Source organism: Argentina silus (assembly GCF_951799395.1).
Source record: "Argentina silus genome assembly, chromosome: 2".
Taxonomy (NCBI): domain Eukaryota; kingdom Metazoa; phylum Chordata; class Actinopteri; order Argentiniformes; family Argentinidae; genus Argentina; species Argentina silus.
The window spans coordinates 7379760-7404634 of record NC_139656.1 but is presented as its reverse complement, the minus strand read 5'-3'; the positions used below and the strand labels follow the sequence as shown (position 1 = coordinate 7404634).

Sequence of the window (24875 nt, the reverse complement as noted above, 5' to 3'; positions counted from 1 at the left end):
ATTAAAGAGCTGTAATTCCTAAACCCTTCCTCCAATTTGGATGTAAATACCCTCAAATTAAAGTCTGCACTTTAAGCCCATATTCATATGTAACTGTAACTTGAATATATTTTGGTAAACAGCTAAAATAACAAAAATTGTGTCAGAGTCCAAATTTGGACTCTGTGTCAGAGTCCAAATATATATGGACCTAACTGTAGCCTTTCCACATTCTTTCCACAGAGAGAGTGTTTGTGTGTTTGTGTGATTCTACCTGGTGGAACAATGGGCAGTGTGTTATGGGGATCCCCAGATAGGTGAGACACATTCCCAGCACCATGTCATCAGGAGCATCATCACTGTAGCAGCCAGACCCTCTGGAAAGATGTCTGGACACAGCTATCCTGCTCAACACCATCCTACGCACACGCACACGCACACGCACACGCACACGCACACGCACACACACACACACACACACACACACACACACACACACACACACACATACACAATAGAGGTACACAAGAACAAACAGGGAAATATCTTTAACACCATCCTAAGTAAGACATGTATCCAACCCATCTCACCCCTCCCTCCCTTTCTCGCCCCCCTCCCCCAGTAGCTGTATCCATTCTGTCCCAATCCATAGTATCTCTCCCTGTATCTCTCCCCTAGGCTCACAGCCTCACTGGGGTCATAACATTGCAACAACCTCAGCAGCCTTGGTAGACTGGAGATGGACATACACACGCACGCACGCACACACACCTACACCTTTAGTAATGATTTCCATTACCGAAGGAGATTGTCTTTTCAACTTCAACCTCTGTGTGACCAGAGATTAATTGTAATTATATAGGTTGAGCTCCTCCAGTAAGAGAAGACTTACGCTATTGTGTGTCGCAGGCATGAATGGATCAGATTTTCTGGTAAGTGGTATTTATGGATGCATTTTCATAAAGGTTCACACAGGTGTGTGTGTGTGTGTGTGTGTGTGTGTGTGTGTGTGTGTATGTGCCTGTGTGCAACGTAACAGGCAGTGTGAAATGTGTGCCATTACAAGTAAGTGGTTCCTACAAATGTGAAACTAAGTGAGAGGGTTCCCCATTTGTAATGTCTAAGGACCAAAGTTGCCCATCAGACCATAGTTAGTTTTGAGCACAGGTACAAATTAGCTATAGGCACCTGAAGTGTCATCATCGACGATGAGCAGCCAGCATGTAAAGGATAAAAGTAAAGTAAAGTAAAAGTAAAAGGGGGAGAGAGGAGAAACAGGCTTTTAAAGAAATGAAATCTCAAAAATGGATTTGTGTATTTCTTCAAAAATGAACTTGAAAAAAAGTGATTTGTTTTAGGGCAGACTGTCTGCTGCATTCCCTAATATAGCTTACAACCCTCATGTCACTGTGTCTCACTGCAATGAAGGGTGAGCTCCTCTGATGAGGAGAAATGTTAAACATAGATCTATTATGTAGCACTACTCAACTGAGAGGTCTCAGACAGATGACGGTGAAATGGAGGTGGAGAATAGTGCCCTCTACAGGGATCTCATCCAGCAACAACGTATGAGACCTAATCCACACATACACACACGAGTTACAGGCTTACAAATACAAAAACTAGATACAGCATAGGCTTCTGAGAAAGTAAGAAGATAATAAAAGAGCTAGTTTCTTAGACATTGATGGAAGGGAGGGAGATGGGGAGAAAGGAAGTAACAGAGGAGGAGGGTGGGGAGAGGGACAGCTCACAGGGACCCCTGTACTTCTTTCTAACTTCTTCAGCATTGAACTGAAGGTTAATGGAAAGACCCCCCAACACCCAAAGAGAGAGATCGAGAGAATGAGAGAGATCGAGAGCAGAGCAGGGGGTGGGAAGAGATATATAGAGAGAGTGACAAGAGTGAACAAAAGCACAGTAGATGATAGAAAGAGAGCGGAGATGAAGAGAGGTCTGGGATCAGAACAGAGAATAACAGAAGGAGAGAGACATGGTAGGGAAGATGAGACAGATGGAACAAAATGTCCAGTAGCCTGAGCAGAAGACGAGATGAGAGGACACAGAGAGAGAGTGATGGAGATGTATTGTAAGTGGAGCTAAAAGTACACAAAGACAGGGGAAAAGAGATAGAGACAAACTAGCAACTCAGACACACACATACTAGAGGGTAACTCAGACACACACATACTCCAGACAACACTTGCTTAATGAGTATCCTTGTCAGGCAGCAAGAACAGAGAGACTAAGACTGAGTTTCTTCCCCCACGCCATCAGGATCATCAACGATGACCCCACCAGTGCCCCCCTCAAGTCACTCACACACTCACTGACATCATAACACATATGCACACACATAATCATCCATCCGCTGTTTATATTGCTTATACTGCTTATACTGTTCATATGTTTATACTGTTTATATTTTTTAGTACTTCTATTTTATTTTATTTTATTCTATTTTAAAACTTATCGTATTGTTGCACTACTATGTGGCACTGTCACTTTTGCATTTCACTGTATACTTGTATGCACGTGACAAATAAAGAATCTTGAATCTTGAATCTTGAATCTATAGAGTGTGGCTCAAGTCATGGCTAATGTCTAGGCTTTTGTTCAGCAGGCTAATACAGTCTTCAATATCAGGGGCTGGTTAAGTACAGGCACTGGAATCATAGATACTCCTACTGAGAAGAGGCAAATGAAAGAGAAAATGAGAAAAAAAAACAGAGGATGTTAAAAGGTCTCTTGATGACTGCTCATCTGCCTCAGCGGGTCCCTGCAGTTCTCCCTCTGGCTTAGCACTCTTCACAGATCAGGAGACACAGGGGGAGTTCTACCTGAACTCAATCACTTAAAAGACCCTATCTAGGGAAATAACAAGCTGTTGAGTCTCTTCAGTGTCTGTCTCTGGTATCCTTACAGGGTCTCTCCAGAGCTCCTCTCTCTGTAGGGCTACTCTAACTCTCATTAACATTAATGACATTACCATCTCAGGTGGTACACACACACAGCTTTTTACCACTTAAAGGCCACAAACTCAATGAATAATCTGTCGTGACCTTGCTACTGTACTGTCATCATCATGGCTGCTTCTTCGAGGGGTTTTAATCACTGTATCCTGGGAGATTCAAATGCTATGGAGGGATAACCCACTGAAGTCCTCAAGGGCCACAGTGTCAGCATGTTTTCGTTTCTGCATAGCATTTGCTTCACTGCTTTATGGAACAGATTGTCTAATCTACAAATCTTGTTACCCAGATCTAAACCAGGTACTCATTGAAAGTAGAGAAGGAATGTCATCCAAGGATAACATCCAAGAGGAGAAAACTAGTTTTCAGCGACTACTCTGCCAAATTAGATATTTGAAACACATCATTTGCAATCAAAACAGAGAGGTTTTGCATCAGTCAGACAATAGATGGGTGAATACAACTTCCCAGGTGAATAAGCACCATATGTCTGGAGCACAGCTCATGGGCTTGCTAATGCATCCTCATGCACCACTATTTTGGGTGAGTACGGTCCATATGTCTAGCTTACTGTGACTTCTAGTGCAGGGAGGACCCTTATGTTAGGGTCGAGGAGGGAAAATATGGTCCTGGAGGTCTACTGTGTGTAAGAATTTCACCTGACAATACAACTCTGACACAGCCCAGCTCAAACACAACTAATAAAACAATAATTAACAGTTTAGACCTGAGACTTATCTTCAGGATAAGTTGTCCACAGACGGTGTGAGTTTGGAGTGGAGTAAGAATTAGGAATACCATTAGCTGAAGGGTTTAATGATGCATGAGACAGATCTGACACTCCCAGGGCTGGATGTCAATCTGTCAATGAAGAGATGCACACAAGGTGAGGGTGAGAGAGGGGATGAGGGTGAAAGAGGGATGCGTTTCATCTCATAGTTCTATCAAAGTGTCTTCCTGTATACCTGCTGAGAACCATTTCTGCATGCCACTAAAGGCCAAAGCAGAAAGTGGGTGAAGTGATTTGTGACAATCATCAAAAAAACTCAACAAATAATCTGGTTCAAGTGCTTGGTTGACAGTAAAATAAACATTGTATAATGCATATCACAATACCAATTAAATAACATTCAATAATAAAAAGGGAAAAACAACCCTATCTAAAAGCAATCAAATTTAGAATATTCTCTTTTCTCCACTAATTGTTTGTGTGTGTGTGTGTATGTGTGTGTGTGTGTGTGTGTGTGTGTGTGTGTTCTTGCCTCCACCACCTGCGCCTGGGCCGTTTAAAAAGAACAGAGACCAGAGCAGGGACTGACACACACTCACACACACACACACACACACACACACACACACACACACACACACACACACACACACACACACACACACACACACACACACACACACACACACACACAGATTGGGGTGAGTGGACTGAACGCAATTGGCGTTAAAAACAACAAAAACAACAAACTGTTATTCTCATGCACGGCTCTATTTGCTACAGCAGATGGAAGCTGTAATTTCAGACCCACTTATTTAGCACGTTCAGGCCCTTATGATGAAGAATAAACTGGCAACAAGGAAGCAATTTGCAATTCAAATAGTTCACATCTAAAACACCTACAACACCATCAGATGCACATCTAAAACCATTTAAGAACTATATGATTGGGATGTCTAAGTGGTCAAATTCAATACTTTTCAATGGAATATTTAATCTTAAAGTTCAAAACACTTCTCTTTTGCACTGTAAGAGTGCACAGTTAGATTAACACAGTTAGATTAACATCAATGTTTAAAGTTATGGAATGGGAACCAGCCCTGAGTAGTTCAGTAGTCTCTACTGTTGGGCCTGTGAGAGAAAGAACAGTCTGCTAGGAACAAAGACCATATTTAAAATGCACCCCATCACTCTTCCCCTCTCTCGGGAGAGAGATGAAAGAAAGCAGTAAGATGAACCTTGATGGCCTTTTTAAAGATGAGAGAAAGAATACTAGTCTTACAAGCACTTTGTGAGCTCTATTAAGCTATAATCTTCTTTGCTTAAAGGTAAACACATTAGCAATAGCAATGTATATTAAAGAGTCTAGGAAGGTGGATTTATCCTGCTCTTGTCTTCCAACCTTCAGCCCAGCAGTTCATTTGGTGCATTCATCTCACAGGACATTTTTGGCACTGAGTTGGGGAACGTTCTGCACTGAACTTCCAGTACATGATAAGTTGCTCCTTAGTTAGTGAGATACAGAAATAACTGAAATTCACAATTACCCACAATGCCCTTGCAACAGAAGGAAGGACATTTGCTTATTTGCTAGGGAAATGTGGGTATGTATGTGTGAGGTCATGAGTGTTTCAGTTAAGTTAACGTATAAATGTAAGTCAATGTAAAATAATATTTATTAGTACATGTATGTACTAAATATTGTTGAGATATTATGCAGCTGGCTATGTCGAATATTTATTTATGTTTGTATGATACATGTGAAAATTAAGTACCGTACTAGAAATATTCATGTAAATATATAAACTTAACACAGGGACAGGGACAGGGACAGGGACAGGGACAGAGACAGAGACAGAGACAGAGACAGAGACAGAGACAGACAGAGACAGAGCATGTGATTGAACATGGTAAATATAGGAAAGCACACCAGAATTTTGGGTGGAATCCCAGGCTCCTCATTCACTAATGAGTGTGATATTAAACAACGGCCCCTGGCTGTATAATGTAATCATCACAGCATCTCCAATCATTCACACCAGCCAACAGTGGTCACTCCCTGTAAACTAAGGACTGTGTTGTCTAATGAGACAAACATCACCCCCCCCCCCCCCCCCCCCCCCCCATGGTGCATCCATCTCTTCACTCTGTCCATCTCCAGCCGGCATCATGACATATCTAAAGTAGGCTTGTTTGTTTGAAGGCATTTACTCTTATGCTGTTGAACAGACTCCTTTCTGTATAAACTGTTTGTTGCTCTGGGTCTACTAAATTAATATTGAAAAACAAAGTGAATGGGACTGACAGAAAAACTGTTTCTGTTGTAACCATTTCAGCTGAATATAATGTAAGACAAATGAAAAAGAACCAGCAGCCGAAACAAATTAATTTCATCTTCCTTGTCTAATCCTTGTTTCTCCAGAGTATTTTGCCTCAGGTGACAAACCATTACTGTGTACTGCCGATTTCTGCTAGATTTAATTCAGCAAACATCTGTTGGTCTCCCAGTTACTGGGCTCAAATGCAATACAATATCATAGAGGGCTCTTTCACTGGTGAAACTAAATAGATTTACACTTTTACTTTGAAGTTAACTTTTTTCAAAAATACACACTCATGTTTTAACCCTGCCCTCCAGGAGTGGTTAAAACAGAACGTTGTGGATAATTATGGAAATGACTGCCATTAGAGCGGACAGGCTTGATGAGGGGAGAGCGTTAGGGCATCAGGTAGTGAATTCTAGCAGGTAATTTTCTCCTGTCGTGCTAAGTGGTTTGGGATGGCCATGGGTGTAGGGAGGAAAGAATCCATGCTCTAAATATATTGCTGAGCAAGTAGAGGTGGGACACTGTGCAATACGCTTTTAGATTACATTTAAGCTCTGAACTTGAGATCCAGACACATAACTAGAACTTCAGGGCAGATCTCCCATCAACAGCCATAAACAAATGATCTGGATCTTGAAAGGGTGGGAGTGACCTTAAGTGACCATAAGCGTCTACCCAGCCCATATACCTCCTGTAGATCGGGATAGAACGGGTGTGTAAGCATTAGTGTACTTATTATGTGTACTTATCCCACTAATAGGCTGGGTGAAGTTTGCACCATGTTGCTTAAACCCTTCCAATCCTTTCAGATCTATAAGAAGTGTTTTGGGTTTGAAGATGGAAGTTGAGGTTGTCAGAGAAGTTGTCAGAGCTGGTCTGGGCCGCTGGAGATAGGTGTGAAATGGCACTGCTTGTCTGATAATTATTATATTTCTTGTATTCAGGCAAGGGACAGGAAAGGACAGGACAAGACAGGCACACAGGCACACAGGCACACACACACACGCACACAGGCACACAGGCGCGCACACACACACACACACGCACACCAAAACACAGCTGGAGAAAGGAAGTAAAAAGAGAAGAAAAATTACAGAGAATAATAATAATAATGAAACGGAAGAAAGAATCATGAATAACTATAGCAACAACAAATAGAAAGTGACTATTTCTGGGATGATTGACTGTAGGTGGGTGTGATGATAATGATCTGAATATAATACATACACACACATACACATACACAATGACGCAATTGACAGACACATATGCACACATTCAATTACTCAATTGATGAGATCATTCATACATTATTCCAAATACATTTCAACACAAACAAGAACTGACACATTCAGGACATCATTACATGCATTTTCAGACATCAGGGGTGACTGTATAGTACTGTGTGGCAAGTTTTCACAGCAACAAATATGTCCTCCTTCTTAACTGGGTCTCCCTATAGAGGCAAAGACACAGACACAAACAAGAGATGAAACCATGAACTGACATTGCTGACACTACTCACTACCGAAACCACTCCAGACAACTGAAGACATGGACAAAAATCCACAATGGATTACCTGTTTACTTTAAATTATTTCTAATTGACTGAGCCCCTACTGTACTCAGCTTAGCCAGCCCTGGTATGCAGAAGCAAGTTTTTTTTTTCTTTTGAAGGCTAGGCCAGCATGGAATAGCACCAAATTACATCAATAAGATCTGAAGTGATCTACGTTGTAAAAACACTACTGCACTGTTTACCTCATATTTTAACATTACTTACATTACTAACCAACAGAGAGGAAAGCAAACACAATATTCTCATTGACGCACACCTACTCATACTCATTCCATCTGTCCATTTGTTTCAGGTCATTAAATAGCTGCAGTTAATACAGTTGATTCCAGGAAGAGTGGGGAGTGAGAACAAATGGACCGGTCTTCTGAGAGAAGCAAATCCACACTCAAGAATAGAAGAAGTAGAAAGTCAAAGTCAAAGTGGCTTTATTGTCAATTCTTCACATGTCAAGACATACAAAGGAATCGAGAGGACGTTTCTCACTCTCCCGCGGTGAGACAGATAAATAAAGTGCACAGGCACAACAGATAAGACAAGACATACTAAAGGAGAAAGGAGTGGAGAGCGGAAAAAAGATTGAAATGGAATGGAACAAACTGAATTTAACTTTCTTTAGTGGATGAGGGGGAGTAAAGACAGGAGGGTTGGTGTAAGAAGAGATGTTAGGGAATATAGTGAGGAGAGAGAATGGAAGAGAGGAAAGAAAGAAAGATAATACATAGTGTCAGATAATAACATTCTCCCAAGAATATGTCTGGGATCCGTGCATAGCTGAAGCACAGAGTGTCTGAACACGCACGCACGCACGCACACACGCACACACGCACACACAGTAATAAAGGTAATGGCTGGTAATAACTATGTCTGGGTTTGGTGAATGGGCCAGTAGGACTGGCAGAGTGCGTTCCTGTACAACGCTGTCAGAGCAGGAGACTTCCAGTAATGGCTGTCTGCTCAGACGGACTGAGGCTGTCTGACAGGAACCTTGTGTTCTGATCTAAACACAAAAAAGGTTCCAAAAGGGTTATTCAGCTGTCCATGTGGGACAGGAACCCTACCTCTCACCAATATAACAACAACAGGGGTTGTCCCTGCTGCTTCAGCCAGATCAAAGGTCAAAGCCAGTATCTCCTAAACAGTGGCTCATGGCTAATTTTTTTTATTTTTATTAGTACAGCTTGCTGAGTCCTGGCTAAAACCACTTATTTTGTATACTTGGTGGATCAGAATAAAATTCCAAAGCCAGTAGGTGACAGCTTCAGATACAGTGAGAATGTCACTCACAAAACAAGGAGCTTTTTATGAGAACATACCTCATGTTTCAGGTCAATGGTGAAATCCAGTTTGAGGGGTTCGTCTTTGATCCTCTCAGCAAGTCTGAAACAAAAAAACATAGAAGGAGAAGGCATAGTGGTGGATGATAGACACCTCATCGTCATGGAGACGTCTGCCCAGGAACCATTCCTAGGGAAGACGGGGAAAACAGGAAGTGACAGCAGCTCTGATGTAATACAGTAGGTTGCACAGAGAGTGTTAAAATGAGATGGAGCAGAATTTAACAGCAATATCATCAGTCTGAATGAAACTATTGGAAAAGTTGGCTCCCATGTACACTTTCTGGTCTCTTTTATTACATTATCCCTGTTATTAACCAGGCTTTCCTAGTTCAGAAAGGACTGGAGAACAGGGACAGGGACAGGGAGAGAGAGAGAGAGACAGAGAGAGAGAGAGAGAGAGAGAGAGAGAGAGAGAGAGAGAGAGAGAGAGAGAGAGAGAGAGAGAGAGAGAGAGAGAGAGAGAGAGAGAGAGAAAGAGAGAGAGAGAGAGTGAGTATGTGTGTAAATCTCACCTCCAGAGCATGGTACCTGCTGAGCACCTGCAGCAGAGTGGAGAAACTGACTCTAGTCTCCTCAGAAAATACAGACTTCCTGCCAGACAGGCAATTACAGCCCTGTTATGGTTGTTAACCACACGTAGAGCACAGTGTATGTATGTGTATGTGTGTGTGTGTGTGTGTGTGTGTGTGTGTGTGTGTGTGTGTGTGTAATCACTGAGGCAGAGCAGGGAGGATGCTCCAGTCTCCCTCGTACTCTGACAGCTCATGAAGGAGTGGAGTCTGACTATCCCAGTAAGACAAGCATATTGACATGTACTGTGTTATTAGCGACAGCATCAAGGAAGGTGACACCAAGAGTCTGAACAAGCTTATTAGGAAAGCTGGTTCTGTCCTCAGTGTTACCCTGGTCACTGTAGAGGAGGTGGCCAATAGGAGGATGAGGACCAAACTCCTGGCCATCATGGACAATCCCTCCCATCCCCTACATGTCACTGCGACAGAGCAGAGAAGCTCCTTTAGCAACAGATTATTACAACCATGTTGCACTAAGGAGCGCTATAGATGGTCTTTTCTGCCTGCCGCAATAAGACTGTACAACTCCTCCTCCGGCTGGCTCGATCGGGGTGATCAGAGTCAGGCTGGGGGATGTTAAATCATACTGAACTGTTCTTACTGTATATAATGTTTCAGATGTCTATTTTATTTTATTTTATTCTATTTCACTTTATTTTGTTGTTGTTGTTTGTGGTGTGAGCTGCTGTAATGCCTTAATTTCCCCTCAGGGATCAATAAAGTACCTATCTATCTATCTATCTATCTATCTATCTATCTATCTATCTATCTACACACACACACACACACACACACACACACACACACACACACACACACAACCTGAGTGTCAAACAGCTGCAAGGTGCGTTTTGCCAATCAGTGAAGATTTTGTGGAGGGAGCAGTCTGAAAGACATCACCCCTCTACACCAGGGGGGAGGCAGGTGGGGGACTGGGTGAGGGGTGGGACTGACATTGTGGAAGAGGCGCTAATGTAGGATGGGGGTGACAAGAGAGGTGTTGAGGTACAGCAGCAGTATGACGTAACGAGTGTTGGTTTATGTGTCAGAAAATACAGACTTCCTGCCCGACAGGCAATTACAGCCCTGTTATGGTTGTTAACCACACGTGTGTGTGTGTGTGTGTGTGTGTGTGTGTGTGTGTGTGTGTGTGTGTGTGTGTGTGTGTGTGTGTGTGTGACAGAGAGAGAGAAAGAGAGAGGGAGGGGGATGAGAAAGATGAGGTTGAGAGTGACAAGCGGTGTGGGTGAATTTTGTTTGTTTAATTGATGCCCTCTGCATCAGAAAGTCTTGAGAGTGCGTCAATCTGAAGGGTCATGATGACGCACAGCAATTACTCAGATTGCTCTACAATCATGGTGCATCCATCTTAGTCTTGCTTGTCAAGCATACTTTTGGCAAAGTCCTCAAAATCTACCTCAGCTTAAGAAAACGCATGCACACACACGCACATACGCAGTCAATCAGTGCCTTCAGTAAGTATTTTACCACATTTTGTTACAACCTGACTTTAAAATAAATGTATTTTTATTATTTGATATACACAAAACAGCTAATGTCAAAGAGAAAATTATTTTGTATAAATATTTTGTAATTAATTAAAAATGAAAAGCTGAGAGAGAGTGCAAGGATAATAGTTCATGTGATTTCGGAATGAATATACTGTATTTGTTTTTATAGGGTCTCTGATTTGCATAGGAATAGAAACCCTATAAAAACAAAGATATTAATTCCGAAATCATATATCATATATCCTTGCACTCAGATGGACTCAGTTCAACTTATTGAGTGACATGTTGAAGACATGTTTGCATTTTAGCTAATTTTCATAGTATAATAGCAAAGGGGGTGAATACTTATTGACTCAAGACATTTCAGCTTTTCATTTTTAATGAATTAGTAAAAAAAAAAAAAAATGTTCACTTTGATATTTTGAGATACTTTGTATACATCAGTGTAAAAAAAACCCACTATTTTTAAAAAGTCTATTAAAAAGTCTATTTTAAAGTCAGGTGGTAAACACAACAAATTGTGGAAAAAGTACAGGGGGGTGAATACTTACTGAAGGCACTTTAAGCTCAGAAGAGAATGATTACCTTGACCTTTCTAGACTTTCTCAGACTTAGAATTCCCTTAAAAAAATCTGACGGAAGGAACAATCAATGATCAAAGGTGCACAACACCTACATACCACTTATATCTCTTTCCTGATTTTTTATATTTCTCTCTTCTACTTATGCCCTCCTCTCTCAACTGTCTCTAGTCTCTCCATTCTCTTCACTCACTACATACTGTACCCCCCTGCCCCAAATTCCAATCAGTCAGTACTTCAACTAATCTGTAACACCTTTTAAAATCAGATGGGTTTTTCCAAGCAGACAAACCAATCATGTGTCACTCAAATTACATTTTGCAAAACCAGTTTAGGATTCTTTGTCCTCTGCTCAGGCAGATAAAAAGCAAGGAGGACTCCTCCTGGTTATACCAGTGTACTACAACAGACCAACGGATTGCTTTCTCATATATCTTAGCTGTGGCCCAATTGTGTTTCTCCTTTTTGTTCATTCACAGGCTAAGGGTCAGAGAGGAGAGTGGGTTTGATCTTTAAGACGAGATGCTAATTTTCTCTCTCACTCTCTCTCTCACACACACACACACACACACACACACAAACACACACACACACACACAGCAATCTTCATAATCATCGTCATCATCATCATCATGATTTAGGCCCACCACACACAGAGTGTACTCAGCAAGGTCAGGTTAAAGCAAGGGATGAAGTCTCTTCTAACAACATTCCTGTGTTTTTTCTGGGTCTGAGGAGTCGAAGGGGCAGCTCTTTTACCTGTCTTAGCTCTGCTGCCTGCTGTACAAGCTCTGCCCTCCTCTGCTTCGCCTGCCAGGCGTGATAAGAGTTCCTCTGGCTCTGAATCACAAACACCACCTCTGAGAGAGAGAGAGGTGAATGAAGGTGAGTGAGTCTAAAGTGACAGAGAGCCTATATTTTCTATTCATAATTACTGTATAAACATCTGCGCTTACACCAACACAAACACACACACACACACACACACACACACACACACACACACAAACACACACACACACACACACACACACACACACACACACACAAAGCCATTCAGACAAAGGTCATGAATGCTAATGACTGCTTCTGCAGTTCACGCTGTGGTTTATTAAACTTCTTGGCTCCATTCAAATCTCATTAACAGTCAACTCCTAATCTCCATCCTTCATAATAATCCATAATCCAGGATTACTGATCAGATCCCATCATCTCATTTATGTTCCACAATGCTGTGCTACCTCTCTGTGAGTGACAATCAAACTGGGATGCCATGGAGATTGAATTGAATAAACCGTGAAAGCAAATACATGATACATTATATGATATGTTGACATTATTGACCATTGAATTTTGAAATGAAAACATTATAACAAACAACCAGAAGAGGGACTGAGTGGCTCTTGCCGGTTTACTGACAGACCAAAATGATGGGGTTGACATGCTTAGTGGAAGTGAAGAGTAAAAGTGATAGAATATGTAACATATACTGTACATTTTCACATTAATTCAAGAAGGAGTGAGTTGACTCAAACACAGCACACTCTGAAGCAGAACAATTGCATCTGCATGTTTTCAGTCAGATATGTTTTCAGTTATCTAATTTCCTACTGATGCAGGTTCCTACACAGTGTTTGGCAGCTGATGTAGCACAGCGTTACCTCCTGTCTACTGAACCTAATATAATCATACATTATGTAGCTTCCCATCCTGGCCTGGCCCAGCCTTCTGCTGTCCTGTTGGCTGATGGCCATTTCAATGACTCAAGATTGAAGGTCATTGCACATCTGTGAATGACCTGTGCGTGTGCGTGTGGATTTGTATATTTGTGCGTGTGTGCGTGCATGTGTGTGTTTGTGTACTGTAGCAGAACACTGTCACTCTGTCCATTATTCAACAGATATCAATCAGGATCATAAACTCTGGGGCTGTCAATCATACATCTTTGATATACAATAAAGCTGCAAGCTGCTGAGCCAATCAAAAGCCACATCAATATGCATGTTGACTCTTCTACCTACCAATGGGACTGTTCGAGGTGTGCTGATGATGTCCTGACACCTACCGGGAGAGAAAGAGAGAGAGAGAGAGAGAGAGAGAGAGAGAGAAAGAGAGAGAGAGAGAGAGAGAAAGAGAAAGAGAAAGAGAAAGAGAGAGAGAGAGAGAGAAAGAGAGAGAGAGAGAGAGAGGTGAATGAAGGTGAGTCTAAAGTGAGAGAGGGTAGAGGGAGGGGTGGGGAGAGGGAGAGAACTCAGGGACAGAGAGACAGAGGGACTGGGTTCTAGCTGGAAATATGTTTATCAGGAAGATCACAAAAAAATGCGGAAAGGCTATAAATAACTCATGCTCTGCTCTGATGTGAATGAACCGGGCAGACAAAAGTAAGGTCCTCGAAGGTATCCCCATATCTCTGCCCATATGGACGAAGTCAAGTTAGATACAAGTATGGACTGTCATGATGATGATTTACATTTACATGTATGGCATTTATGATGATGATGATGATGATGATGAAGATGGTGTGTATGTGTGTGTGTGTGTGTGTGTGTGTGTGTGTGTGTGTGTGTGTGTATAACGCATCAGTTACACTCGATGGAAACTGTCAAACTGCCACCTGCTACATTTATTTAGCTTGATGCTAGTAGAACTAGCTAGCAGAAATGACCCTCAATTCAGGAACCATGCGATAGGTCGTAGTAGGTGGTTCATAGCCAAGCTTCACCATTGCAGAGCTGTTGTTGCCCACGCACCAGCGACCCCTAAACCAGCGCGTAATTGCTGTACCTACGAGGCGCAGTTGAAATTCCAACACCTTTTACGCAACGGGAACTGACCACTGCACTGCAGGCAGTAGTGTAGCATCTAACCAGCTAATAACCTGCTAAGCAGACGACCTAATCGGATCCTCAGAGAAATTGTTATTCACATAACTATTCATTGAACTTTGACCAAGCAACTCTTTTGTCAACTCACCGTCCGCGTTACGTTACCTGCTTATATGCACAGGAGCGTTTTGTTTTTGGGCATAAGCTAGGCAGCTGGCAATTCATTCTTACCCAACAGGGAAAGTAGCAGTCCCCATACGGCTAGTTCTTTGCAGCCAGCGCGGTTAACGGGTGACATGGCTCGGCCGGTGCTGACGGTCTTTTTTTGTGGAAACAATATTTTATTTTTGAAACGCCTATCAATAGTACGAGGGCGGGGTGGCGTTGACCAATTCCAACTGAATGTATTTTAGCGGTCTCTTGTGGTCAACAGTGGTACACCTCCTAGTGTCAAATTAAAGCCAAGAGTTCAATTTACAGTTCATTCGCAAAGTATTCAGACCCCTTCACCTTTTCCACATTTTATTATATTACAACCTTATTCTAAAATGGATTCAATTCATTTTTCCCCCTCATCAATCTACACACAATACACCATAATGACAAAGCCAAAACAGGTTTTTAGAAATGCTTGCTAATTTATTAAAAATAAAAAACTTAAATATCACATTTACATAAGTATTCAGACCCTTTACTCAGTACTTTGTTGAAGCTGCTTTGGCAGTGATTACAGCCTCAAGTATTCTTGGGTATGATGCTACAAGCTTGGCACACCTGTATTTGGGGAGTTTCTCCCATTCTTCTCTGCAGATCCTCTCAAGCTCTGTTAGGTTGGATGGGGAGCGTCAGTGCACAGCTATTTTCAAGTCCAGGCTCTGGCTGGGCCACTCAAGGACATTCAGAGACTTGTCCCGAAGCCACTCCTGCGTTGTCTTAACTGTGTGCTTAGGGTCGTTGTCCTGTTGTTGTCCTTCGCCCCAGTCTGAGAACCTGCTCCAGAGCGCCCAGGACTTCATCAAGGACCTCTCTGTACTTTGCTCTGTATTGCATCTTTCCCTCGATCCTGACTAGTCTCCCAGTCCCTGCTGCTGAAAAACATCCCCACAGCATGATGCTACCACCACCATGTTTCACTGTAGGGATGGTATTGGCCAGGTGATGAGCAGTACTTGGTTTCCTCTATACATAACGCTTAGCATTCAGGCCAAAGAATTCAATCTTGGTTTCATCAGACCAGAGAATCTTGTTTCTCATGGTCTGAGAGTCCTTTAGGTGCATTTTGGCAAACTCCAAGCAGGCTTCCGTCTGGCCACTCTACCATAAAGGCCTGATTGGTGGAGTGCTGCAGAGATGGTTGTCCTTCTGGAAGATTCTCCCATCTCCACAGAGGAACTCTGGAGCTCTGTCAGAGTGACCATTGGGTTCTTGGTCGCCTCCCTGACGATGGCCCTTCTCCCTCTATTGCTCAGTTTGGCCATGTGGCCAGCTCTAGGAAGTCTTGGTGGTTCCAAACGTCTTCCGTTTAAGAATGATGGAGGCTACTGTGTTCTTGGGGACCTTCAATACTGCAGAAAATGTTTTGTACCCTTCCCCAGATCTGTGCCTCAACACCATCCTGTCTCGGAGGTCTACGGACAATTCCTTCAACCTCATGGCCTGGTTTTTGCTCTGACATGCACTGTCAACTGTGGGACCTTATATAGACAACTGTGTGCCGTTCCAAATCAGGTCCAATCAATTGAATTTATCACAGGTGGACTCCAATCAAGTCGTAGAAACATCTCAAGGATGATCAATGGAAACAGGATGCATCTGAGCTCAATTTCGAGTGTCATAGCAAAGGGTCTGAATACTTATGTAAATGTGATATTTCAGTTTTTTATTTTTTAATAAATTAGCAAACATTCCTAAAAACCTGTTTTCCCTTTGTCATTATGCGGTATTGTGTGTAGATTAATGGGGATTTTTTTTTTTTATCCATTTTAGAATAAGGCGTAACATAACAAAATGTGGAAAAGTTAAGGGGTCTGTATACTTTCCAAATGCACTGTATTGTCACATGGTTCCTTACCTTGAAAGTAGTCTATAGGCCAGGAGAAACTAATCCATGTTTCAGAGTTGTTTAAATGGCAGCTACTGACTTCAGCTAACCTCAGATGAACTCTCTAACTTGATTGGAAGTTACTTTGAGGTGATATTGGCACAAATGTTAAACTTTATTTTGGTTTTTTTTAGAGGTGGCTAAAGTTAGCTGAAGTTAGTAGTGGCTATATAAACAACTGACCCATGGATTACAGTTTATCATGGCCCAGAGACTATTATCAAGGCAAAGAACCATCTGACTACACATTTGAAAATATTTAACCCTTTTAATTGTTAACACACAATTTCCACAATCAGGATGGTATAGACTGTGCTGTGAAGTCATATAATTTATTTTCACACATTAGATACGTGTGGCAGATACTATGCTTTCTCAAGTAGCAAACTTAAACAGCTACAGTGCATCTTTATTTTGTGCTCTTCTTGAACTAATAATTCAAGGCTGCCCTTAGTTACAAATTAATTTTCCATCAAGTTAAAGTTGAGCCAGTGTACTCCCACAAATGTGTCAACACAAATGTGTTGACATTTCTTAATATGGGAAAAGGTACAGAGCAGGAAAATTGCCTTTACACCGGGAAAGTGTGGAGGGAGAGTCCTTTATTGAATGTGCAAGCAGAGCAATGTTGACCCACTGACCCATATAAGAAAAATAGGCTACACAAGGAAACATTTATTTGTATTACAATATAAGGGCATGCCAGGTAAGATGCCATAGTATCATCAATTCATTAATTAGGGAGATTTTTGCAAAGCAAAATTACACCTTCTTTCATCTTTGTGTATTTGAATTTGTACACCAAGTTTGCTCCTGATATTTTCAGATGAAAAATGTGGGAAAAGAAATATGACAGTTACTCTTTGTGTTATTCCTTCACTACACAATCAATTGCCTACACCTGAGACATACATCTAGAGGATAACATGCCAAATAATTCATGTTGAAACAGGAAATTAACAAATTGGCCTTAACCCTAGAATACTAACGTACTAGTTAGTAACACCATCACTAACGTCGGGTATATTTTACCCGATATAATATACCCGATAAGTACAACAATACATGGCAAATTTAAGTACTCTTCTTTTATTTCCCCATATACAACGTCTTATAAAACGAAAAAAAGGTATCATGGGGGGACCCTATAAAAAGGCTCTACAATTAGTGAAAAATTAGGGAATCGTTAACGAAAAATAATGGAGCTGGGAACTTGTTATTCGGTCCACCCGTTCCTGGAACATGTGAACCTTGTCCGGTGAAGGCACAGTCTCCCTGCATAAAAAAATCCAGCCGAAAAATACTTTACTTTTATCACTAAAGTCGGGTGAAAATCACCCGAACACGTGCCTGTTGAAAAAAACAGGGATGGGAGCAGGGAAACATGCCTACCTTCGATGACGTCAGTGAGCAGACTGAAGCTACCCAAGGACCCACGCAACTCAGACAGCAGCAACACATTGAAAATCACGTGAACACAATCGCTTGGGTGAAAATCACCCGACGTTAGTGTTCTAGGGTGCCCCCTCAAGTTACAACACACATCCACTCACCACATATAGGATAGATATACACAAAGAAAATGCTACATTGGAAAAATAATAATAATTGTAATTCTTTAAATGCAAAACTGATTAATAAATGGTCAAATAGAACACCATGGTCAACTATCCACATGAGGAAGTTTGCCAACGTTTACCAAAGTGGTCATACAGGAACTCCCCAAAAGCGATTGATTACAAAATACCATGTGAAATCGCCATTACTGAATGCATTCATGTGTGTCATTGCATCAACATTTATATTGTGATTAGCACTTCTCATCAGAGAGATACTGTACGACAAGTAAATCTGGGGAATTTCCTTATCACGTGGTATGTCAACATCTGGAAACGCCGTCAAAACAGGCAGGACTTTCTACTACGAGCACAGCCTGGAACTGGAGCAGAATCAGACTACAGCAAAACTGTTTAAGACGAAACCTTTAGGAAATATGATGATTAATGTATTTTCCCTTTGTAAAAATATGATGGACGTGTTCGAGCTCGAGGAATTCCTCAGGACCCCACCGCCCGGCTTCTCTGTGGAGGTGCGCGGGGCAGGGTATTGGTTTGTGAAAAGCGACCCCGAAAGCTGCTGCGTGTTAATCGATGACTTCAAGTCCTCCAAAGGAAAAATCATTTTCCAGCATTCGCCGGGAAAGTATGATATTTTCTAATGTATTCAGTTAATGAGTCTATATACGTACGTATTTGTTTTACGCTTAATCGTGTTCACTGACTTTGATTTATTTTCCTTCAGGAAAATCAAAGTGCATAATTTGGGAGATTACGCTCGAGTCAGAAAGAGCCTGACATCAAAGAAAATATATCTTCTGGTGTCTGCATACGACGACAAGCCTTTGTCGACAGACACAAAAAGATCGAAAGCCCTCAAAGGTAACATATTATCTGTAGATGGTAGATCCAGAGTTGCACTGCGCGTTGTGGTCTTTATGGGCATGATACATAATTGCATAATTATCAGTTATTATAGAAGTCAGTGAAAGTGATGGTTCCAAACTGTGGTTCAAACTGCATAGTCTTGAATATTATACTCGCGGAACCTGACACAATATATGTAGCCTATACATTTACCCTACTGTATGGCAGATCCAAAATTGCGTTATGGTCCAGGTTCTGTAAGGAATTTTAATTTGTCTTCCCCTACACTGCCTCAAGTAGACATACCATTGTTTTGTTCAGGTATAGATCAAATATTATTAGGCATTATCACTCATGCAAGATTTGCACATTGCATATAGATTTTTAAGTTGTATTTATTAACTTTGGCCTAAGTAGGTCATTACAGTTCTTGGACCAGTTGCAGGCAGTTCTGAGTGACTTTCAGGTCTGACTCATGTTGGTCCACTCAATTTATGATTCCTTTCCTATGGGTGGAGAGTTTTACAACTTGGCCAACACCCCCACAGTGACATGACTGTTCTCTCCATCTCTTTCTCCACTCTCTCTCTCTTTCTCCCCGTCATCTCTATCTTTCTCTTCCTCCTTTCTTTCTCTCGCCCTCCTTTCCGTGATCCTCAGAGTTGCAACGTTATGTTGTGGCGATTGACGGGAGTAACCCCTTCATCAAGTGGGAGCTGGAGAGAGGGCTGGATCGGACTATCTCTTCTGTGGCCGGGGAGAGCTACAGGGTCGATGTAAGCTTAGCCTATTGGTCATGTTGTTTTCTATAAAAGAGACCTATACAGCAAAGAATGACATAATGTGCAATTGTTTTATTCCTAAAATTCAATCCGATAGATGTGGTTTTAGGCATTGCAACACATTCATTACACATGAATAACATGATTTTCACGCACAATGTCTGTCAGTAGCACTAAATCACAATTTGGTCTTTAACATTTCAATGTTAAGTTTGAACACAACCTTCTCACATGTTTTTTTTTCAGATTGACTTGAGCGACATTTTGCGTGTCTGGGGAGGGGAGAACTTTCGTGTCAAAGCTGATGGAGAGAAGATCAAACCCACATGGAGAGATACATGTTTTACCCTCAAATACTACTCTGACGCGCTCTTCGACTTTCCCTACTGGTTCGGCTTCAGCAAACGTCAATTTAAGGTAGTCTAATAACCAGAATATGGCACTTATGTCAGCCTATAAAGATATAAAAAAATAAAAAAGCCTTCTGGCATTACGACTGCCAATGGTCCCTGGTGTGAGCATTGATTACTTTGTCTTATAATGACTGTTGGATAGATGATTCACTTACTGTATTTGTTGTAAGTCACTTTGGATAAAGGCGTCTGCTAAATGCCATAAATGTAAATGTAAAATATAGGCTAGGGCATTTAAATTATTATCACTGTAATTTAGAATCTCTCCAATGTATCTTCTGTTTGCCCAGTCAATTTCACACCTATAATGGTACCCCAAATAGCCTATACCTATCTTCAACCATATGTCATTCAGTTATCTTGACTACTGTGTGTTCTTTTAATGTTTTTTAGATCTCTTACCATGGAAGATGACACCAGCAAGCTTTGATAACACAAATAGTGAAGATACAGCCTAGTAGAAGAAGACTGGATGTGGGAGCAGGTTGCGGCCTCCAGCGACCCTGTCATTTGAAGTGTGATGCTGGGAGACAGATGTGATGTTCTGTTTCCACAAGATCCCACAATGTTTACATTTTTACAATGTGACACAGTTCGATTAGTAGACAGGAACCAATGACTGGAAATTGTGTTTGTAGAATCAGTTTCTTCTATAGGCTACCTGTAGGGCCCAGCCTACTGTGGCCCAATCACAGCTTTACTTTGCTTTATTGTTCATGGAAAGATTGACTGAGCAGTGGAGATGTAATTACCCAAAATACATCTTACTACAGTACAAGTTAGTTAAAGTATATTGAATATTACTATTAGGCTTTGTAGGCTATGTAGAAAGTAATGGTTATTTTCATATAGATGTTTGAGAATGAACATTTACTTTAGACTGGCCATTATACAACTGTTCAAATGTTGTTATGTGGACTGAGCATAGTATCTGAGCCTTAATGAAAAAACGGTCTGAAAGGTCTACTTGTGTCTTTTTTTTATTATTCCAGATGCATGTTTTAGGGAATTACATGTTTTATTTTGTTTAATTTATCAAAAAAAGAAGAAATAAATCAAATTGATTTCACATGAGGAAAATGACACTGCTCCTAACAACCACTCACACACACACACACAATCAAGGGATGAGGAGTAAGGTGGACGCTGCATTGGTGATGGTCTCCACGTACCCTTTACAGTCACCGCCAAAGTAGCGGACCAGAAGGAAGTTAAAGATACCCACGATGCACATCAGGAACAGGAAGGACAGCACACGTTTGCCAAACATGTACCCAGGTGTGCTGTGAAAATAAGGTAATTAGTAAAAGACACATGTACCAAACACACACACACACACTACTACTACATAACAGTTAGTTACCTTTGAGATGTCTGGCCCATGTAGCCAACAAAGTACTTCTGTCTGGCCACCAGGTACACAATCCCAGCAAAGGCTGCAGGAGCTGTGAACATGGCAGAAACCAAAATCAACATGATCTGTGTGTGTGTGTGTGTGTGTGTGTGTGTGTGTGTGTGTGTGTGTGTGTGTGTGTGCGTGCGTGCGTGCGTGTGCGTGTGCGTGTGTGTGTGTGTCTTGAGCAGTCCAGTCTGAGGCGGTTTGGCTGGTGATTTACCTTGGCTAAGGCACAGCCCAGCACACCACATCACTGCCAGGAAAGTAGGATAGGCATCCATGCAGTTACGACTGTGGAGAAAACAAACAATGAAAGCTGTAATAAATTAATTATAGTAACAAGAACTGTGCAGTGTGTAAAGGGGTTATTCAGGAGAGCTGAGTTGGTAAGATCTGCTTTTGAAAAGGGAGGCAATCGCACATTTTGCAAAAGTGTCGGGATAATAAAAAAAAAAAAAAATAATAATTCCGTTGAGAATAACTGTGTTTTTGTATTGCATGAGCGTATTGTGTGAGAAGCAATGATGAAACGGAATGCAACGAATAACTGAACACACTCTTCCTTGCCCTTACTGGGTGGGAGGGGTGGAGGGAGGGGTGTTGCACAAAACAGTGTCCTAAAAAAAAACTTCCTCTATGACGCATCAGCAAAGCCACACAGTCCTACTGCACCTTGGAGGACTGCAGAGTCTGTCCAAATAGTCTCAAACGTGTCCCCTCTCTCATTTACTTTACCCATCTCCTTTCTTTCAAAACACCATATTGGCAACAAATTGATGGTAGTATATATTTGGTAACCTTTGTTTGCTTGAAGGAAAATGAGACACAGTCCATACAGAAGTGTTATATCCCAGTGATTTACTGAAAGGGAACCACATAATGGAAACCTACAGTCCAGCATTCATGAAACAAAAGGAAACACATATTTTGACGTTGTCAACCATTATCTTTAAGACACCCTAATTAGCTTCCTTTTTGAGACAGGAAGTGGGTTCAGTAGATCCTTTTTAAAAACAGGAAGTTCATCAATGCAAAATTGAGAATGAGTACCATCTTGAAATACATTTACCATTTAGATGATTCCTAACTATACATGTATACCAGTATATTTCTTTCTGAACATTCCACAACATTGTGTCCTACTGAATGCAGCCCTGGAGAACTTTTCAGGAAACGCCCCATGATGATACTGATGTTGTGAGAGATGCAAATGGGATGGAAAGTTTACCACTCAACAGGTGGAAATGACTGGATATGCAAAACGAATATGACATGACCCTCTGTTACAATGGTACTGCTGTGATATGGCCATTATTAGTCAGTCTAAAGGAAGGAAAGTTAATGTAAATATATTAAGGTAGGAGCCTAAAACACAGGGGCATAAGAACAAGTTAGATGTAGATAAAATGTAGAATAAAGTTAACTTGACTTGACTAATCATTAATCATTTTGTTGAGCTTGATTAGAGTTGGCATTCTCTCTGGATGATGTGAGTGAGCTTGAGAAGAGAGAGTGTAGAGAGTCAGGTGTCCAAGGGAGTGTGTGTGAAAGGCAAATGAGACACTTACTTGGCACATGACACACGTTCGAAAACAGAGGTTTTGGTGTTGTGCTCCTTACCCTCTCTCTCTACCTTCTGAGCAAAGAACGCTGTGAACATACAAAGACACAATACATGGTGTGAGTGTTTACTAGATAGTTACAGTAACAAGACATTACAAACCTACTTCTGAGTTCTAAGTTTCATTCTTAAATCAAAAAATCTAATCAATGGGAAGGGTAAAACATCATTAAAGATATAGTTTTGATTCAGCAAAATAATTCAGAGAACATTTGCCACTTACTGAGAATTACTCTGACATACCACATAGCATTTTACAATGGTTTTAAACCTGCTCAGGGCTCCCTAGGAAAATATTGTCCTTATTTCAATGGAACATATTGATTAACAGTTATAGAAAATTGTAAACAAAAAAAAACAACAACCCCCCAAAAAACCATTACATTTATTTAAAATATATATATATATTATTTCTCTCACCATTCTGTACAACGCTGATGAGGGTGACAAGGACCAGGAGGAAGATATTTTCCACTACAATGGGGTCCATGGTGCTTCACAACAGAGATAAAAACTGAGGAGGAGGAGATATATGCACCAGGCTCTGCAGAGGGTACTCTTTTTGACACGGTACAACACATAAAGAACACAGGAAGGAGGCACATCAGGTTATGTTACACATCTCTCTCTCGCTCTCTCTCTCTCTCTCTCTCTTTCAACATCTCTTTCTCTCTCTCTCTCTTTCAACATCTCTCTCTCTTTCTCTCTCTCTCTCTCTCTCTCTCTCTCTCTCTCTCTCTCTCTCTCTCTCTCTCTCTCTCTCTCTCTCTCTCTCTCTATACATGTATTTCCTGTTAGGTCACTCACAACCTCATTTAAGTAGGTAATCAGTCAGATGGGGTATTTCGACCTCAATGGGATTTACCAAATAAATTCCCTAATCCAGGTAACATTAAAACATCAATTCATAACTTCTAATGATGATGTTTGTATATAGATACAGAACTCCACCTATCAGCAACCTTCACCGTCAGTAGTATGCAACCCATACAAGAACGCACTTCACCAACAAGTTTACTAGCGTCCCATATGGTCTAGCGGTTAGGATTCCTGGTTTTCACCCAGGCGGCCCGGGTTCGACTCCCGGTATGGGAATGAGATCTTTTGTAGGGATAATTGCTGTCTTTTGTTTCTCCAGGGATTTGGATGCGATACATTGCCTACTGCCAGGTCACTGGATAAAAAGCTGCGCACTCAATTACCTAATCTGATAGTATTCCGGTAAGATTTATTACGAACAACATGTAAGCCTTAATCAAATTATAATGTACTCGTAACAGTATCCTCTAATGTAACTAATACCGTACCAGAGTGCAGTCAATCACAAAACGATTGAATAAAGCTTGTTTGAAGAGATTATATCTGCTACTAGCCTACACATTGAACAGGTGAGTGCGAAGTTGAACTGCGAATGATTTTTCGCTGCTTCGCCACTGGGTGGCGTAATGCCACTTTCAGAACGACTGGGTGCGCTGTGGAATGATGACACCTGCGCATAATTTCATCACCTCTCAACTGTAGCAATTAACCTTAACCGATCTTATTCGAGATTCAGTTACCGGTACATGCAGAATAACTGCACAGAAACAGAACATATAAAGGTTTAAAGACAAAAGCTTGAGTTGCTTTCTAAACATGGTCAATATACACTGAAGATTCTGTGCAGGGTGCAACCATATTCAATCTTGTGCCTGCAGTCTGTAGCTAATGTAATAGGTGGCCATTT

General features: G+C 41.3%; 3 protein-coding genes across 3 annotated transcripts; 1 reads left to right on the top strand and 2 right to left on the bottom strand.

Annotated features, from left to right (window-relative positions):
- Positions 1-190: 190 nt before the first annotated feature.
- On the bottom strand, positions 191-14735 carry LOC310822578 (uncharacterized protein; the record flags this gene model as incomplete). Its single annotated transcript, XM_083694957.1, has 5 exons — positions 14645-14735; positions 12348-12448; positions 8972-9051; positions 491-712; positions 191-398 (listed from the first exon to the last, which is right to left on the bottom strand). The coding sequence occupies exons 1-5, from the start codon at positions 14709-14711 to the stop codon at positions 191-193; spliced, it is 678 nt and encodes a 225-aa protein (XP_083551083.1). The 5' UTR covers positions 14712-14735.
- A 3699-nt stretch (positions 14736-18434) lies between these two features.
- On the top strand, positions 18435-21096 carry medag (mesenteric estrogen dependent adipogenesis). The gene is made up of 5 exons (XM_083690424.1): positions 18435-18716; positions 18816-18952; positions 19598-19713; positions 19966-20136; positions 20526-21096. The coding sequence occupies exons 1-5, from the start codon at positions 18508-18510 to the stop codon at positions 20544-20546; spliced, it is 654 nt and encodes a 217-aa protein (XP_083546550.1). The 5' UTR covers positions 18435-18507; the 3' UTR covers positions 20547-21096.
- alox5ap (arachidonate 5-lipoxygenase-activating protein) lies at positions 21097-23818 on the bottom strand. Its single transcript, XM_083690435.1, has 5 exons — positions 23570-23818; positions 23097-23178; positions 21749-21819; positions 21496-21577; positions 21097-21415 (listed from the first exon to the last, which is right to left on the bottom strand). The coding sequence occupies exons 1-5, from the start codon at positions 23637-23639 to the stop codon at positions 21253-21255; spliced, it is 468 nt and encodes a 155-aa protein (XP_083546561.1). The 5' UTR covers positions 23640-23818; the 3' UTR covers positions 21097-21252.
- Between the last annotated feature and the right edge of the window lie 1057 nt (positions 23819-24875).